Source organism: Tympanuchus pallidicinctus, unplaced genomic scaffold, assembly GCF_026119805.1.
Source record: "Tympanuchus pallidicinctus isolate F22 unplaced genomic scaffold, pur_lepc_1.0 scaffold1, whole genome shotgun sequence".
Lineage (NCBI taxonomy): Eukaryota > Metazoa > Chordata > Aves > Galliformes > Phasianidae > Tympanuchus > Tympanuchus pallidicinctus.
Window position 1 is genome coordinate 82,311,119 of NW_026294618.1, and position 18,802 is coordinate 82,329,920.

The window sequence follows — 18,802 nt, forward strand, 5'->3', positions numbered from 1 at the left end:
AAAAAGCCCTGTTTGAGAGCGTAAGTGCCTTTTAATTCGGTTCTTACGTTAGTTGTTATGAATATCTGATTGTTATGTGTAACCTTTCCAAAACCAAGCTGCTCTGAGTGACTAAGCATGTTAAATTCGTAATGCACCTTGCTGGGACTTTTTGCACAAAAGCTGAGGGGGGCATCAGTGTCGTAAGTTTCAACACAAAAGCAGCATTTGTCAGAATTTGTGAGAGCGGAAAAGCACAGTCTTGTTATAGTCTGGGGAACTGCCCACATTCTCTTTTTCAGAATATGTTCATTCTGTATTATGAAAAATAATTTCAGATATTAAGCACAAGGGGTTTTTTTTGATACTTTTAATCAGTTTTAAATACACTGCTTTTATTCTTGTCCCTTTGTATTGTCAGCATGGATTTTTATATTGGACGTAGCTTTACAGATGGGTGTTAAATTAACCTGTATTTTAAACTACTGCTGATACTGAAGCCTTTCTTGTAATTTCTTTTGCATTCACTTGGTCTTTTCCTGCAGTTTGTGTTTGGAGGTACAGTTTGTATGTAAACAATGAATGAAAATTTCATTGAACCCAGAGGTCATGCTGCTCATGTAAATATTTTGTTGGTATAGCCACCTAGAGTCAAATGAAAAAATGCATTAGAAAAAACTACTTTTTTGATGATTTTACCTACAGCAGAATGCCACACAAAGTAGTATTCATTAGCAGTTGCAGATGACAGCTTTTATACTACTCAGTGGAGATTATGAAACCTTAGTGTACTTTAGTGCATGCGTCTTATCATTATAGGTGGGCAAGCGGAACAGTTGCAGTTACTTGCTAGAGCGTACAAGGTCAGCAGAAGTGCGAGTAGAGCTTGGAATGAGTTTCTGGCAGTCTTCTGCAGTCCGTGAAGCTAAAATAGATTTTACACCTAGTTTTCACTTTTTTGCAGTGATTATTTCATGTTTTTTTCCAGTCACAAGTAAGGAGGAGCTCAGAAATATTTACTCTGAACTTTTAGTAGGTCATGGAGAGAAAGATGGTATTATCCTTTTGGCTCTAATGGTCAGACTTGTGGCCATGTCGATCAAGGCTCTAGGTCTATTTGTGATTGTTGTTCTTTTTGCTCTCAGTAACATCAGTACCTCAGATTGTATCTTTTAGGTAGAAACATACATTTCCAATTGCATCTAGGCTGATTTAGAAATAATTGTAAGTAAAATGTTCCTGTATTCCTGTAAAAATAGTGGTATTTTAGGTAAGCACATTGTGGCTCTAAAATAGAACGGGAATTTTTTGGGGGGATGCACTTTACCTTGTAGCAGATTTGACTACAAAGGCTGACAAGCGATATGTTAATTATGTTTGCTTTACACTGAGCGTTACCAGAAAGAGGAGAAAGCACAAGCCTAGACTGACTGATTTCTCAGTAATAGGAGTAATGTTCAGTTAGTTTATTAGCTCTGTGTTGCTGAAGGAAGCATTATTCCACAGCTCTTGCAAAGCAACACATTGTTAATGTGATAGGGAGGATTTGATGGTCGAGCAAGTCTGAAGAATGGTAAACTTACAGTGAATCTGGGATCATGATTCTTCAGGCTTTTGTGGTCACGTGCTTTTATTTGATGTGGTTCCTTGCATCTCCTGTGCCAAGTGATGTAATGCACTAAAATGATGAAACTGCAAAAGAAAAGAAGAAAAAAAAAGTGAACTATTTACTTTAGCAACAAAGGAGAAAGAGAACAGGGAAAGAGATCAAAGCCTATAACATGAGTGTCTTAAAACAGGAAAAAAGAGCAAAAAGAAGGGAATTTCTTTCCACGTGCTTCAGGCTATTCTCACTTATGCCCACCAAGAGTAATAAACATTTGTGTAGGTTTGAAACATGGTTCAGTTTTAAAATGAGGCAGGTGAAACCTTACAGACTTAACAAGGGTGTATCCTGGTAAAAGAAAGGGCTGTCCTTAGGGTCTAAAGTCTACTTTCCATCTCTAGTAAGTAGATATAATGTGTTTTAACATTAGCTGCACTGAGAGAAAATATATGGAGAGTATGACATATATGGGTGCTTGTCTGCAGTGTGTGACTGTGATACTGGTATTCTTGCAGAGCCCTACAAGACATGGGGAATGGTCTGCAATAAGTCTCGTTTTCAGACTCATTTCAAAACGTCCCAGTGATGTGGAGAAACATTTGCATGCATTTTTCTGCTCCAAGAAAAGGGCCAGCAGAATGGATTACAGAGGGAAAGGGAGGTGAAGGAAAGGACTTCAGGGAAGCTTTACAGGCTCAAGAGAGCATAGGAAAAGTTGTAAGGAATGGAGTGGGTTAGGAAAGGGACTAGGATCATCTTCCAACATGCCTTTAATGCTGCTTTGCCTAGCAAAGTTTGCAGCTTGAAAGCACTCCTCATCTTCCCCAGTAAAGTGATCTTTGTAAGGAAGGAGAACTAATTGGTTAGCTAGATACTCTGGGAAAACAACAGTCACTTCTGTAAACCTCTGAAATGCTGTCTTTTTTTCAAGATTAGTTCTTGAGAAATACAGTTTAATGTAATTACAAGCTATCAAGAGATGGGAAAGGTTTTTTTTATTTTAAATGTGGGCTTGAATAAATAGATCCATTGAGAGACAGACAGAGCGAGTCACTTGGAATGCACCAGTCAACAGCAGAAATGTAAACATACTCCAGCTATGCTGTCTGCACTTGTACTTCAGTGTGTCACAGAACAAAACTACTATTAATGTAGACTGACTGCTGCTCTTGTTGAATTCATTATGGAGTCCATCACAAAATCCGGTTTGATTTGCCAAAAGTGATTGGAATCCCATTGCATGTGACACTGTAGAAACCCAAGAAAGCAGGAACTTGCTGCAACAGAGGCTCTGATCTATCTTAAAAACAGATGTAAGAAGTTGGTTTGCAGAGCTGAGCAGGTTCAGTGTAACAGCAAATGAATAAAATGATGAGGCAAACAGATCTTAGTCTCTGCCTTCCAACGTGTTCATGCATTCTTATCTCATAGATAGGTGGATCTGCCACGTATTTATCTTCATCCAGTACCAGTCCTAATAAAACAGCATCCACTTAGATGGTTGTTTCATAATGATAATAGGGTACAGAAAGTCACTACCAGGATCTTTTAGAATTCTAGTTATTATAAAGTAGCAGTCTATTGGAAAGAAAAAAAAAACAACATAATTCTGATTGGCTGTTCTGAAACTAGACTTACTCCAGCAGCTGTAGGGGAGCAAAACGTGTTAATTTGTCTGTTTAAAAGCAGTTTGTTTGTCATAATTCTTGATAGTTTTTTTTCCCATCTTCTTGACAAGATGAATGTTACGAAACCTGATGCTGTAATTCTATAGTTGTGTTGTTGTTTTTTTTCTGAGTATAAAAATTGTGTTGTAGGAATGTACAACAATTATACCAAGAGGAAAGCTTAGATACAAACAAAACTATGCAGAATTTGTGTAAGAGGCTTTGCTATCTGAAAGGTAGTTCTGAACTGCAGGAATCTTCAGCTTGCACTGGTGGGATCTCCAGGCAAAGAATTTCCTAGATTCTACCAGACGTCAAACAGATTTTTTTTTTCTTATGTTCTTTCTTTTAACTAGGCTTTGGGGGATATTAGAAAGCATTAGATACCATCCACCCCTACTCTGTGAGCTCATGACACCTCATCTCGAGTACTGCATCCAGATCTGGGGCCCCCAGCACAAGAAAGACATAGAGCTGTTGGAGTCGGACCAGAGGAGGGCCAGGAAGATAATCAAAGGGCTTTCCTATAAAGACAGACTGAGGGAACTGGCCTTATTGAGCCTGGAGAAGAGAAGGCTCTGGGGAGACCTTATTGCAGCCTTCAAGTACATAAGAGAGCTTATAACAGGAGGGAGGCTGACACATGTTCTGATAGAGATAGGCCAAAGGGGAATGGCTTTAAACTGAAAGAGGGAAGGTTTAGATTAGATGTTGGGAGGAAATTCTTTACTGAGAGAGTGCTGAGATGCTGGCATAAGTTGCCCAGAGAAGCTGTGATGCCCCATCCCTGCAGGTGTCAAGGCCAGTTTGGATGGGGCTCTGGGCAGCCTGAGCTGGTGAGGGGCAGCCCCTGCCCATCCATGGCAGGGAGGTTGGAACTATATGAGCTTTAAAGTCCCTTCCAACCCAAGCCATTCTGTGAAATTCGCTTTCCTCATTTTTTCCTTTTTTTTCCTTTTTATGTATTTCCTTACACTTTTTATGTGTGTTTTTTATTTTTTTTAATTTTATTTTGTCGTGAAATCATTTCTGTCTTCAATTGCAGGTTTATTATCGGGTCAAAGGAAGGATAGCCTGTTGCTGTGTTTCATGCTTAAAATGTGCTGAGAGTGTGGCCCTTTGACATGGCAGAGCCATAGAATGGCATGGTCAAATCCTACTCTGGGCAATAGTTTTCTTTTGTGTTATTGAATGTTTATAGAAAGTTTTGAAATTTTTGGAGGCAAGATCATGTGCAAATGCAATATTTTATTAAAATATTTAATAAGTAAAGTGTCTGACCCAAAAGAAGGAACAAAGATGTCTGTCCGCTCTTACTTCCATAAGAAGTAAGTTACTTCTACCTGTAATTATTTCTACAGAACACAAATTACATTTTGCACTGCTTTATTCTGTTTTCAGAGGATAATTACACTAGAAATTCCAGCCTTCTTTCTCTCTCTCAAAAGCCAGTCAGTCTGTGTCAGTCTGTATATATATATATAAATGAATTGACTACTTTCAGAATATGAGTATATCTAAAATGCGAAGCCCTTAACCATAAACCATGGTAATTCACTCTGAAAGATGTATTGGAAGCTGGTAATAAAGGATTGGAAATTTATTTCTGTTGAAATCTGATAGCAATTACTCCTAATTTCATACCTGCCATTGTAATGAAGGGAGGAGCTTGTAATTTCTTCTGCAGTCATCTGAGTATTTCTAATGGAATCTTGGTTCGGAGCGGGAACATGGACTTGTTTACAAATGAGGCAAGGCAGGATGCAAAATGGACAGTACTGTTTGCTCTATTTATGAGATTGGAGTCTTTTATGAACTCAATTCTAATGTCTTAAAGTAAGGCTCACAGCCCATTGGTTAGGAGGGGCAAGTCTTTCATTCTCTACTGTTAAAAACTGATGAACCCAGGATGCTTTTAGTATCCTAAGAGCAAATAAGTGTTTCAGAAGTGTTACAACTTATTAATAATCTAATAGTCATGCTTTGGTGTTTTGTTTTTACATTAACATGTAACAAAATTACATTCCCCTGTGTATATTTCCAATAAGTGGATAGCAGTAAGGACACTGAATTTAAAAAAAATGATAATAATAATAATTAAAAGCATAACTTCTGCTAGAAAAGTGGGTTATTTTGTTTTTCTTTTTTATGTAGCTGTAGTGTACTCAAGGCTTTTCTTTCATGTCTACATATGCAAAACCCAGACCTGCGGAACTGTTCCATGTGGTGAGCAGTCTGCTGAACCCAGACTGTTTTGCCTGAGTAGCAGATTTCCATATACCTCATTGCAAGTTTGTTTTTTTATTTATTTAGGCTCTGTTCCTTCAAAGGGGTGTATGACTGCAGACCTTTGTACCTGGCAAAGTGATACCTTATCGAGTATGAGGAAAATACAAGGGCAGGTCCCACTGGAGAGCAAGAGCCTTGTTTTGCAGAGAAGATCCTTGTTTGCAGGCAGTTTAATCTTTCATGGTAGCAGCGTGTAAACAAGAGGCCACAAAGTAATTTAGGTTTTTAATTGTACCCAACAAGATTCTGGATGTTTAGTACATGCTGTAAGCCATGGTGCGTAATGGAAATTCATATCTGTTTTGATTGGTAAGAGGCTCTAAGAAAACCTTAGGTCAAAACGACTGAAAGAGAGTAGTGTGGACTGTAGCTGGTTGTTGCTTATACAACCTGATTTAAATTAAAAGTGCTAGATCTTGCCACACTGAAAGAGTTTATATTCTCATCAACAGCAGCAGCTTTTGGAGATGACTTGGGCTAACCCCTTTCTCCAAGCAAGGCCAGTTGTTTGGCTGATTTTTGAACACCTTGAAAATAGGCCCCCAGGCCTTATGGACCCCTCTTCTACTCTTTAGTTATTTCCTAACAGCTAACCAGAGCTTCCTTTGTGATAGCATATCTCCACTGCATTTCATGCGATCACTGTGTATTTCTGAGAGGATTATTTCTCAATCTTCTCTTTCTTTTTCCATTAGATACTTGAAGGCATCAATATGTCTTCAATATCAGTATGCCTCCAGTAACAATAGGCCTTCAACTCTCCTCTCAGATACCCTCTCTCCCTCAACCTTCTTGTAAGACTGAGGAAGCCCATTTCTTTCAGCCTCTCCTCATACATCACATACAATCTTTCTTGGCTGCCACTAGATTTGGTCTAGTAGGTAACATTTCGTAATGGGAGGACCAAAATTGGAATGAGTGGCACAGCTGACATTTGCATTTGGCCATTTATTACTCTTCAGTCTACATTATTGCACTTAAGCTTAGCTACTTTGACTGAAGGTGGATTTTTGAGTAATTCAATCAAAATCCTCGTATCCATATGTGGGAAGGTATCTCAACTGTGCATCTGATTGAAGAGGCTGAGAAATTATAATGAAAAATATTTCCTGAGAGCATGCTTTATGTTAGTGATATTCTTGATTGAAGAATTACAGTGAATAGATGGTATCACTCAGTACTTCTTGTATCATTGCAAAACAAAGTAGATTTTCCACATTATGCCCCCCTGCCTTTAAGTTTGGAGCAAGAGGCCACTGTGGCAATAACTTCAAAGTCTCAGGGATTGTATATGTGATGTACTTTTAAACTAATTTCTCTTTATAGTGCGCTTGGAGGATCATCTGCCCTTCATATCCCAGCCTTTCCGGGTGGAGGTTGTCTAATCGACTATGTACCCCAAGTATGCCAGTTACTAACAAACAAGGTAAGTTACTGAAGATAACTCAATTTTCCTTTCCCTGATATAGTGTACTGTGCAGCAGTAACACACTGCAGTATTTCCTGGGATCGTTTTCCTTCTGCTAGGTATAGGGCATGTTTGAGGTGATCTATGCAATGAATAACTTCTTGGTAAGAGTTGAGTACCTAAGCAGTGCACTGAATATAATGAATCTTTTAGGTGAATGATCCTAGTGTGGATTTTTTTACTGTGAAATGCTACAGTTCAAAATGTAATGTTATTGTATCATAGAATACTGTATTGTATATCATTTTGCTAGTGAATATGAATGGTTTGCAAATTATTTTTCTAGTCAGAAGATAGCAAAGTGTTCATATCATAATCATTGTATATCTTGAGTGCTCGAGGGAGGATTTGATGATTTTTCCTCTCATCCAAAAGAGCAGAATCAGCTGCCTACTTGGATATTTATGCAGTAATAGCTGTTTAAGGTTGCATAGACTGAAAAGGTTGTGTTCTGGCTAGTGTGCTGTTTAAACAAAAAAGAGAGAGTACAATAGTTTGAAAGCTTCTCCATTGTTTAAGTGTATTTTTCAATATAAAGCCTAGGGGTCAAATCTAGGAATCTTCCTATTACATATTTCCTATTTGTATCTCTATATGGTTTTTACCCTTGTCCAAATGAGGAAAATAATTTTATCTTTTAGAAAAAATTCCTCAAACTATGTTTCCATAATTAGATTGGAATCTATCTTTAGAGTTGTTTTTGTTGTGGTTTTCTGTTAAAATTATTTTTCTTGCTTTTGACCATCTGCATATGCACAGGACTGTTTTTATCCTTTTTTAAACAAAGTCTCTTAAACAAACTTATCATATGTTTTCTTTTTCCCAAAATAACATTTCAGATCCCACACAAAACCTTCAAAATAATTTCAATTTTTTTATAAAACAAAATAAATCTTGATTTACAAATAGAATAGTTTAAGGGGTAGAAGATAGTGCAATCATTGCTGAGAGCTAAGAGTTTGTCAAAAACTTTAGGAAAGCATTTGCTGGTCAAGTAATTCTAATATTACTATAGCCAAGAAAAATATGCTTCCTATTCTTGTCATGTTTGATAAAGAAAAAAAGATTTGGAATTACTATTTTTTATTCTGGAAGGCAAAGGACATGAGGAGTCATGTACTGTATCATACTGTAACTACCCAAAGTAACCAGATGCTCTTTCAGCCTGGCAGCATTTGCACCATTTCTGTTATGGGTCAAACCCTATTCACAGTATTCTGCTAAATAATCTCATTCAAATCAATAAGAAAACATCTATGATGCAAGGGGGATTTTGCCTTAAGTCTTCCAATTTTAGGATTGTTGGATTTTGCTTGTGTCAGGATGGAAGTCTTTCAAAACATAGAATGCCTCAGTAATTGATACTCTCCACTGAGTAGATGGCTCACTGGGTCAGCATTAAACCACAGAGAAAGTGTAGAGTTGAGAAGATTTTGTTGGAGGTGCAGTTTTCTGAAAACATGCAAGATCCTTTGTTAAATTATATAGATATAGATATATTTTACAACCCAAATTTGATTTTGACTCTTAGCCAGCCATCACATCAGGTAATTACATTTTGCCTATCACCAGTCCCTTCTTAAACTTCAGCATGGCATGCTTGTGCATTTTTTTTTTTCACTCCTTACTTTGCTTACTGAAACAGCTCTTCAGAACATTGTGAAATATTGAGTTTTACTTAGAAGTGAGTGAAGAGATGTCTTTACAAGATTTTTGCTGTACTTGTTTTAAAAGCATTTTAGGTTTCTTTGGTAAAATCATGCAAGCTAACTGTGGGATTCAGATTCAGAACCCTCTAAGTCTTCCTTAACAAGGGATATATGACAGATTAACTTTTGTTTGTTTTTATAGCTTCTCTTTTTTTTTTTTTTTGAGGTGCAATATGTTATTCAGGGATACCATAAGAGGAGAGAGTATATCGCAGCCTTCCTGAGTCACTTTGGAACGTAAGTTTTTTTCATGCATTATTTTGAGCAGCATGGGGAAAGTGTTATTTTATTCACATGGTCTTTGGTTCTGTTGCCAATATCCGGATGAAGTCTGGTCATTCCCACAGAATAATGGATGGATAATCTCTCTATGGAATGAGGTTCCAATGAAGTGTCACTCCAGTGTGAGTTGCTGATCTGATTTTACTCTGAAAACAGCTGATTGTGAGAAAAGGACATAAGGAGTGTGCTTGCTGATAAATAAAGAACTGGAGAGATTCTTTCAATAATAGGCAGTGACTGAAGTGGGACAATGTAAAAGTGGGGTATGGTTCCAAGACTTTGAGGAGCCAGAAACCACTGCTTGACATAAAGTCGTGACTGGAGACCAGCTGTTCCCCATTGAAGCAATACTGGGACTCATGAGAGAAAGATTTTTTCAGTCATGAATTCCTGCAGTTCAAAGGTCCCACGGCTGAGCACAATTAGACTTTACATTCACAAAGCATCTAAAATGGGGTGCTGTAGAGCTGTGAAAGGTAGACATCTCAGTTTTCTACCCAAATTCTGACTTGAGCAAGAGTCCAGAAGCTGATGAGACAGCTAGTACCTGATCAGCAATGCTTTGCCTCCCTGGGAGAAGAGAGCTTATGCTTCTGTGTGGCAATTTAAAAAAATTACATGAATATTAGGGAGCCCTTCAAATTCCCAGTCTCTCAAGTATAGCTATAGTTGTACAGCTATAAGATAGATAACAGTAATTTGAATTTGATATGTGAGTAGACACAGATGAAGACTTAATCTGTGTGAAAAATGATTTTTTGTCTTCTGAGAATTATTTGATCCAAACTACAGAACAGAAATAAACCAGATACATTTGTGATTTTATTTCACTCATGAGGTGCTTCAGTAGTCTGATTCTGCTTCAGGCTTTTAGAAAATACCTTCCTCTGCTGGCTGACTTGTAATGACTACTAAACAAGCATTATGTATTTATTTTTTAATATTGTTATGCTGTGACTTTTGTATATATAAGCTCTTTCTATTTTTCAGATTTAAACCCTTCTCAGCCTGCACAGTTTCAATTTTACCATGTCCATTAACTTAATTTTAATAAATTTTTGTAAACTGATAACACGCAGGAAACCTGCATATGTACAGTTACTGACAATTTAGTACTACAGATGCATTAAAAGGTCTAATTTCATTTCAGAATATATATTTTATGTATTGGATATAACCTTTCTTTGGATAAGAAACTCCAGGGCCACAACTCAAATTTAGTTAGAGAATTGTAATTGTTAATAAAGTAAGCATTGGAACCTTCTGAACAAATGAAAAAAGCATCAAACACTGTATTCCTGGATTTACGTATTTCTCGTTCAATGTTAGGATGGATGCAGCTAAAAATTGTATTAATGTTTTGTTTTTCTTGTTGATAGTGGTGTAGTGGAATATGATGCAGAAGGCTTCACAAAGCTTACTCTGTTGCTGATGTGGAAAGATTTTTGCTTCCTTGTTCACAGTGAGTAACTCTTTGCCTCAGGCACAAGTGTCTATCCTCTTGAAGTTACAAGTTCAAAAGGGAAAAAGTACAATTACAGGAAACAATTTAAAAGTTTTAGCTATTTTTGTCCAGGACTTAATGTATTTTTTTTAATATGTCCATTACATTTTGAAAACACAAAATCCCACTCATACTTGGAGGAGAGATGATCCACACTGATGGGGAGTGTGCTGCTTACTTTACAGAACACCAAAAGTTTTTCTGGTAACTTGACTTGAGATTGAGTTCCCATTTGTAACCCCTCTTATCAAGTATCAATAATGAGGAACAATACTGTGCCGAAGCTGGGGATACCTAAAATCTTATGTAACTGTCAGGAATCAATTTAATGATTATGATAATAATGACAATTCAGTGTAGGGAAAATAAAAGAAAAATAACACCATGCTGTGTTTAAAAGGCAAACTTTTTTTCATAGAATGAAATTATTCCAGGCAAAATGCCTAACAGTTTTCTGCAGCGTGTAGCTGAATTCTTCATCATTTGAGCTCTTTAGATCAAAATGGAATCGCTTTCAAAAAGATGTTTTAACTGAAATGGATAGTAATTGCTTTGTTGAGGAATTAGTAAGTATGGCCCCGTTACTGTCTTACATGTTAAACAGAAGTAATTATGAGGTCGAATTCATGGATAGTAAAGATATTTTGGTGCGAGGAAATTCAGTCATCCTTAATCTTTTCATTAATACACTTCTTGTCTTTTTCAAATGATTATAACGTAGTCTGGGCAGCTGCAACATTGGTGTTTGTTAACACTTTAGCTTTGCAGTATTTCAGATTACATTGCGTTTGCTTGTGAGCTAGATTTGCACATGGAAACTGTTATGTCTAAAAGAAATCTGAATTTCTCCTATATTTTTTAAAGCAAGAAGGGAGGATTGTCATTCTACAGATAAATCCTTCTGCTTGTATTATGTTTGAGATCATTAAAATAGATCTCAGTTATCCCTTTCTCTTTATCACCTGAGATTTCTAGGCATTACATAATTCTGTTCAGAAGTAGTCTAGAAAGGGCATTCTTGAAATTAAAAAGTGTCTATCATATTCATACTATATATATGTAGGGGAAAACACAAAATAAATCTGAGGTAGTTGGAGAAATTGTCATTATTACATCTTTATTTAATTTTGAACTACATGCTGTCACGGCCAGTTGTGTTCTGTGAGATGCTGCTTCTTTATGTACAACTTCATGAAGGTTTTCTGCCTTTCTTAGACGCTACTCGTCCTGTTGGTGCTAACAAGTGCTGTGGATTTGATCTTTGCCTTGGGCTAATATAACTAAATGTTGAAGCAGTTATATTTCAGGGGAATCAAAATTCAAATTTCTTTTAAATAACAGAGTAAGTTTTGACTGTGAAGTAATATTCAGAGTGCTCAATTTAACTGACATGAAAGCTACAATTATAACTGAATAGCTTATCACTATGTATTAACCCTGTGGCCTTAGAAATCATACAGTGGCTTAGCTGTGTAAGCTATTGCATCACTCACTTGCTGAACAATCCGCTGCAAAAACATTTATGTTCCATGTACTGAAGGATATTGCAATGAAAAGCCTGAAACCTGCACTTCATTTCCTGAGTGAAGTAATGTAGACTTTCATCTCTTAACCACTGACATAACTATGTATATTATGGTTGAATATTTAGCAAGTGTCTAATAAAATGTCTGGGAGAGATAACTGTAAGATGACAACTGTTCTACTTTATGTATTTGCTACAGTATGTAGACAAAGCATTCAGAGAAAAATAAATAGGTCAGTGTACAGCAAGAACCGTGGCAAATCAAAAGAAAGAAACCATAGTAAATTTTACTGGCACTTTAGTTTTGGCTAAAGTTTTAGGTTTTGCTAAGGTTGTGAGATGCATAAAGCCTAAAATGAGTTGTATTTCCTTTAAAAGATAAATGCAGATTTTTCAGAAATAACTTAGTTTGCTGCTTTTTGTGATTGTTTTCATTCAAAGTTGCAAACTTGTTTGGAACTAGGAAAGTAAAATACACTTGAAATTATTCGGAGTACTGTTGCTGAGCAAACTTAAAGAAAGGGAGGAGAGAAGCTGGAAAGATAACTCTGGAGTAAAAAAGCTCAGTAATCTTAAAATAATTTCACTTGCTAAAAACCACAGATTTGTGCAGTAATTTCAGAATAGATATCAAAGTCCATGCCTTAAAACACAGAACTGTCTAATTGCCAACTTAATCATTGGATTTATTTAGCTGCCTAAGTTGTTACATTAGATCAAAGGGCAGTGAAAGGAGCGGTTGTTTTAGTGGTTCACTTCTGAGAACTGATTAAGTGCTTTCAAATATGTGACAGAAGAAATGAATGTTCAGAGAAGTTCATGCATGCACACAGAAAAGGAAATCATTAATCAGGCTTAATGCTTTTGATATTGATACCTGTTTTGAGGAAGGCTCAGAATGAAGCTTTGTAAGTTAATATCAATATACTGCTGATTTCTTTCTCTAGTTTTTTTTAAATCAGCTATGATTTGTTTCTAGAGATGGATGTTTCTTAAGCATATTCCTGCATACATTCAGTGTGTGTATACCATATGTAAATACAAATTGCATCTGTGCATAATTAAGAGATCTTATTGCTATGGGCACAAGAGTAGGACTCTAAACCAATTTGTATATAGGCTTTTCAGAGATTAATTTTGATCTTACAAGATTTTTAGGTTGTCAGCGCAAAAGAGTTGAACAGAAGTTGGAACAATTGTGATAGCAAATGAAACGCTGTCTTAGTGGTTATTTGTTTAAGATGTCTTGAAAAAGATGAGTGTTAAACTAAATAGTTCTTGTTTTGTTGAACAGTATGTTTGGGGTTGAGAATGCTGGCAGCTGTCAGTGTTGGTATCTAAAGTTTGTGTGTGATCTCAGACTGAGTTGAAGTTGGTAGAACACTTGCTGCCACTGATCTTAGCTAACTTCAAAGGATTAGAGCTTCTGTGCTGGGTAGTACCAGTGACCTGGCAGGTCCACAGCACTGGTCAAATGAAAGATGGAAGTTTAATTAAGAAGCTTTCATGGCGTGGTAGTACCAACTGGAGTATAATTTTGTACACCTTTTTAGCTCTCTGTGCTGTTCTCCACTGACCTTTACCAGAATTCATCAGAAATGGGCAACATCAGCAAGCATAAGGCGTAGAGCATTCACTGGATTATGGGAGGTTGTACCTGTATCAGGCTGCAAACAAATATCCTATTCTGGATTCATTATTTTGGCAGAAGCCATCAATGCCAGCTTCTGATGCATTCCCGTTTGGATGTTACCGTCTGCAGACGTTTGTCAGCAAAGCAATTTGTGCCAGTGCTGTTGAGCACAAAATGTGTTCAGCTTATGTGGTTTGGATGGTCTGAGCTAAATAATTAGGGTTTCCTCACGTAAACCTCCTTTGGATTTGGATTAGCACATCTGTCCACAGCATCAAAAAGTAAGCAGAAATCAGCTTCAGAAGTAAAGACAAAGAGTTTTGGTAGCCATTGTTGTCAGATCAAGCTTGAGTGAGGGAAAAGTAAATGGCAAGGAGCATTAGGAGCTGAGAAGACAAGTTTACAGTACTGTGGAAAGAAAGTACAATTTATTCCAGTAGTGCTCAATGAAAGAGGAGCATATGCCTCCTCACTGTAAGTAAAATTGCGTTGAAGAAGTAACTCATTCTGTTAGTTCTTTTTCCAAGCAGAAATAGCTCCGTAGGCTTCAGGTGCTGTTTTAATCACTCCATTGAATTTAGATAAGTGATAATTTTTGAAGCAGCTGTTGTTTGTAGTTTTAAGATGCTTTGGCCCTGTAAATGAGATTGTCCCACTCTTGGAAAGTCAACAGAACAGAGTTTCATGAGCCCCTTTGTTTATTACCCAGCAGCTGTTGAAATAAGTTAGATTTTGTGGTAGAAAATGACTGGTTAGGAGGTTTGGTAGTCTTAAATGGAAGATGTTTCCTGGATTAAGGTGTTGCTGACCACTTACTGTTTGCTGTTAGGGTTTAGGAAAGCTTATGTGACAAGGCAAAAGTTTTTTCTTTCATCTAAGATCTTTCTGGCTGTTCTTCTTTTTGAAACTGCTTCTGTAGATTCTTACTTTAAAAAATCACATGCCTATCACAATTCCAGAGTAACTGAGATAAGAAGGCTTAAGAAATACTTGTTTATCTGAGCAATTTGGAATCTAGAACCTCAGACTGTTTCTTGTAAACATTCCTGCAGATATTTCATTAAAACTTTAAGATCAAAACTAGAGGCAGATAGAGTCCTCTGGTTATGTAGGACTTAGAGGTCTTGTTACCTGTAAATATAAGTATAATAACACTAATGTTAACTGTGAAAGTAGCTAGTGTTTGCTGTTTTGATACAGTGTTTAATGCGGCTGGAATACGTGTCTTACTGGCTCCTGTGTGCTGCTCAGGGTATGAATAATCATTTGACCCAGTTTGATAGTTCTGGAGATTTTTTTTTCCAGTTTTATATCACGTAAGACTTGTTAGCATAGCTTTGGAACTGAAAAGAGGATAATCTTTGAGTTACTCCTCTTCACCAATATCAGTGCCTGGCAGTGATCACAAGTAACACATAAAATTCCAAGAAAAGTAATCCTTGGAGGAAATAAAGAACGCATTGGCTCTACTTCTTCATGGAGGTTAGTCTGACTGTGAAAGAGAAGTCTCTTCAAGAGAAGCTATGGGAAAATAAACTGTTGTATGCCCCAGCTGTTTTCTGAGAAAGGGCTGTTAAGGAGAGATGTGATAAGGGCTAACTGTTGAGTAGAACATTTACACTGAATAGCTTCTGTGTGTAATTGAGGTGTTTTGTTTTACTATACAGTGCTTTTGTTGTATTATTCTCGCTGTTCCATAGATGAAAAAAAGACTGTGAAAACCTAGGGAGAAGAAAAAAAGAGTGAACATGTCAGATAAGAAATGGAAGAGCAGAGTGATACACAATTGTTTCAGGAGAGCAAGGTGGCTCAACAGAGATGTCAAGCATAACAAAGTAAATGTTTCAAGAGTCCATCCAGTATGTGAAATTCTGTACTGATCAAAAAAGCCTGCCAAAATTGCATGTGGATGTCATTTCATTCTGAAATGAGAAACTGGAGATTAATGAAATCCCAGTTATGTAAAACTGCCCGGAAGAAGTCAAAAGCCATTTCCAGTCTTATGCTTGGGAGTAATTTTTTGACTATTCAATAAATGTCTCTCATGAGACCATTTTTTCCTCTGAATCCCAGAACATTTAGTCACCAGCATGTATTTCTTTGAATCTGGTGAATAAAGCATTCTGTGATGTTAACAGTGCAGTGAGGTATATATCGCTGAAGTGAATTCAATGCAAGCTGCAGATCCATTGGAGGGCTGTGGATTGGACAGTATGATGGGAAAGTAGCCTGAGTTCTGCACTTAACTAGGCACAGTCAAGAACTAATTCCAGAACTGCGCTGCAGCATTTGGTAATTTACCTTTTGCTGATCATTTTTATTTTGCTTTTTTTTTTTTCTAAGGGATGCTACCAATTAGGCTTAGTTTGAAATCCTATTGAAAGCTGATAATTTCATTTTTGTTGTTAAGAGTAATCTCCATGCTCCTTTGATTCCATCTTGGGAATTTACTTTTACATGTGCTAAATGACATCCTTGTATTTAGATGTTCATAATGGTGGCAAGTAAACTTGAAAACAGATGTGTTCTTTCCCTTATTCTGTTTTTCTGTGTTCATTTTGTAATCACTGTAAAGTAGATTTAGGTTCGTATTTCCATTCTGTTAAAAAAGTGGAGCACAGGACAGTTCATAAAAGTTGGTAAGACAGCAGCAGACGAAAAATAACTTGTGTGAAATAGCAAAGTATTTTTAAGCCACTTTGGATTGTATCTTTAATTTCTGAGAAACGCATGTATTTGACATAACCTCTTAACTGGCAGTGTACTGCTGTAGACATATTTTTCCTGGAATTACAACCACTCCAACAAATCTCTAAGAAAGAGATTTTATAAAAACTTCTTTCTTAATTGCACTGCTCTAAAAAGTGAAATACTGCTTTTCTTGTCTAATAGTCCTATCTAGAGCACTAGTACATGTCTAAGTTTGTGGCAGCCAACTAATAAAGTCTTACAAGAGATGCCTGAGATAGGGAAGTCATATAATCCTATTTCATACGCTCAATTTTGGAAAAAAAAGTCCAAAAAAAACTTTTTAATTAAAAATTAAGTCACAAAAAGTTGTTGACAGAGCTGGGTCTTGAGTACAGATCTTGGTACTTTTTCTTACTCCTAGTCTGTGTCTTGTTTCTATGCTTTCTAGTGTTGTCTCGCATAGCATTCACAGATGAAGATTTTCCTTAAGGTGTGAATTACATGAAAGGGGTGAGACACAGCAAGCTGAAAGGTGCTCATGATAGCAAGCAGAAAACCAATAGAGAGGATCAGCATATCATAGGTGCATAGGGATCTTCCCTGGGTTCAGCAGTAGACAGTACTGTCAGAAAAAAATAAACAAGGTGAGACCATGGAATTATTAAAGGTATAAAATTCCTAGAATTAAGACACAGTTCAGCAAGGATTTACCCTGACTCGCAGGATAGCCTTGCTGGTCACAAATGAAAATGAAATAAATCAGTTTCCTTTCAAATCCCAGGCAGCATTATAAACAGGAAACAAAAAAATTACCTTCAAATCTTGTAAGAGTCAAAATGTCAGTGGGAAAAACTGATGTTTTTAAACAGCTGCTTTTCAGCTCCTTGAGAAGTCTTCATGTCCAGTTGGAAAGTAATGTAGAATTTCTTAGCATTTAGCAGTGCAACTCTACTGTGAAAGCAGAGAAGTTTTCACATTTTCTCCAACAGTAGCATGCTATGGTCATCAGCCTGGAACAGGAGGAAAAAGGGCCAAGGAAGGCACAGATTGTAGTTGCTAACAGAGTAAAAAGCAACTGTATTTAAAATATAATATTTATGCAATTCACATAGAGAAGAAGCAGCTTTTAGTAGCATCAATTTCATCACCACTTGGAGAAGTTACTATAGAAACTGTTACAGAAGAAACAATAAAAGGAAATAAAAACGGAAGGGGAGGAATGAAGATCTTTGAGAATTTGAAATAAAAATGAAGTGAAATGGATGTCACTAGCTGAAGCTAGTGAGGTAAAAATAAAAAGCCTTTGTTTTAATTAAAATAATCATGGTTACAGGAATTAGAGAGGGAAAAGATCTGTGAGGCCAGTGTCGTTTCTTTGAGCTTAGTATAGGATTGTGAGATATTCCATGGGATATTTTTGGTGGGTAGCCCAGTCTTGCTGTAAAAATCCGGGAGTATGATTCAGTTGGGTTGAGAGGTGACACTCGAAGTTACATTGCTTTTTCATGATCTAAATATGTAAGTGAAAACTGCTTGAAGGATCTCTTGCTTTGATCTGTGACTTAGTTCCTCTGTAAGACTAAACAGAGCATTCGATGGTCTTGTCTGCAGCACATTGTAGCTTAAGGTATTTAAACAACTGGCAGTCATGTGTTTGGTTTCTTTTTAGATACTGTTTTTGAATGAAGTGTGGAGTGTTTAAAAAACAGCTACTGTTTATTACAGAGATATGGATTACTTTTACAAATGTATCATCTGTCTATATCAAAAGAAAGTAGAAAAAGTAGTAATTACAAAAAAAAATCTGGTTGCCATTGGGGCCTCATCTGTATTGTAGTTCTCATTGCCACGAGAGATGCAGCAAACACGAGACAGTCCTCTTTAGTTAAGAGGTTAAATTTTTGTTTAGAAAAATTAAATGATACGTTTACTCCAGCCTCATAGAAATCCACAAAATAAATCCACTCTCTATAACATGTCAGAAGTGTTTAATCCATCTGAAGTTATTGTCTCCATTATTCTGAAAGATTCAAGGGCTATCTAAGAGCATTGAAGTTAAAAATAATCATTTCTGTGTTTTAGACTCTGAAAGTGTTCATTTCTGTTAAAGATGTCATATTATTATATATCATTAGGGGATGGGACATACTCTCGGTGTATTTCCTAAAAAGAATCACCAATTCTTATTTCAAATCTAGCCCAAACTGAATAGAACTAAAGTCTTTCCTGTCCAATTTAAAGAAAGAAAGAAGAAAAAAAAAAAAAAGAAAAACAATTGTTTTATGCATTCCCTAAATGTCACAATGAGCATCACCAAAGTTACTACCAGCACTTTACAGTAACGATCTTGTGTGATAGAGCTAACGCATTAAAACAGTTCTAAAGAAAAGATTCCTCAGCATTTTTCCCCCTTTTTTAACCAGGCTGAATTCTTCCTTATAACTGTCTA

At 36.6% G+C, this 18,802-nt stretch overlaps 1 protein-coding gene across 1 annotated transcript in view; it reads left to right on the forward strand.

Moving 5' to 3' along the window:
- Nucleotides 1-18,802, forward strand: part of BABAM2 (BRISC and BRCA1 A complex member 2) — a 157,736-nt gene that overhangs the window by 110,163 nt on the left and 28,771 nt on the right. The window contains exons 8-10 of the mRNA XM_052702229.1: nucleotides 6,868-6,967; nucleotides 8,885-8,955; nucleotides 10,380-10,462. Of these exons, the coding sequence (XP_052558189.1) occupies nucleotides 6,868-6,967; nucleotides 8,885-8,955; nucleotides 10,380-10,462 (254 nt within the window). The remainder of the gene's footprint in view (nucleotides 1-6,867; nucleotides 6,968-8,884; nucleotides 8,956-10,379; nucleotides 10,463-18,802) is intronic.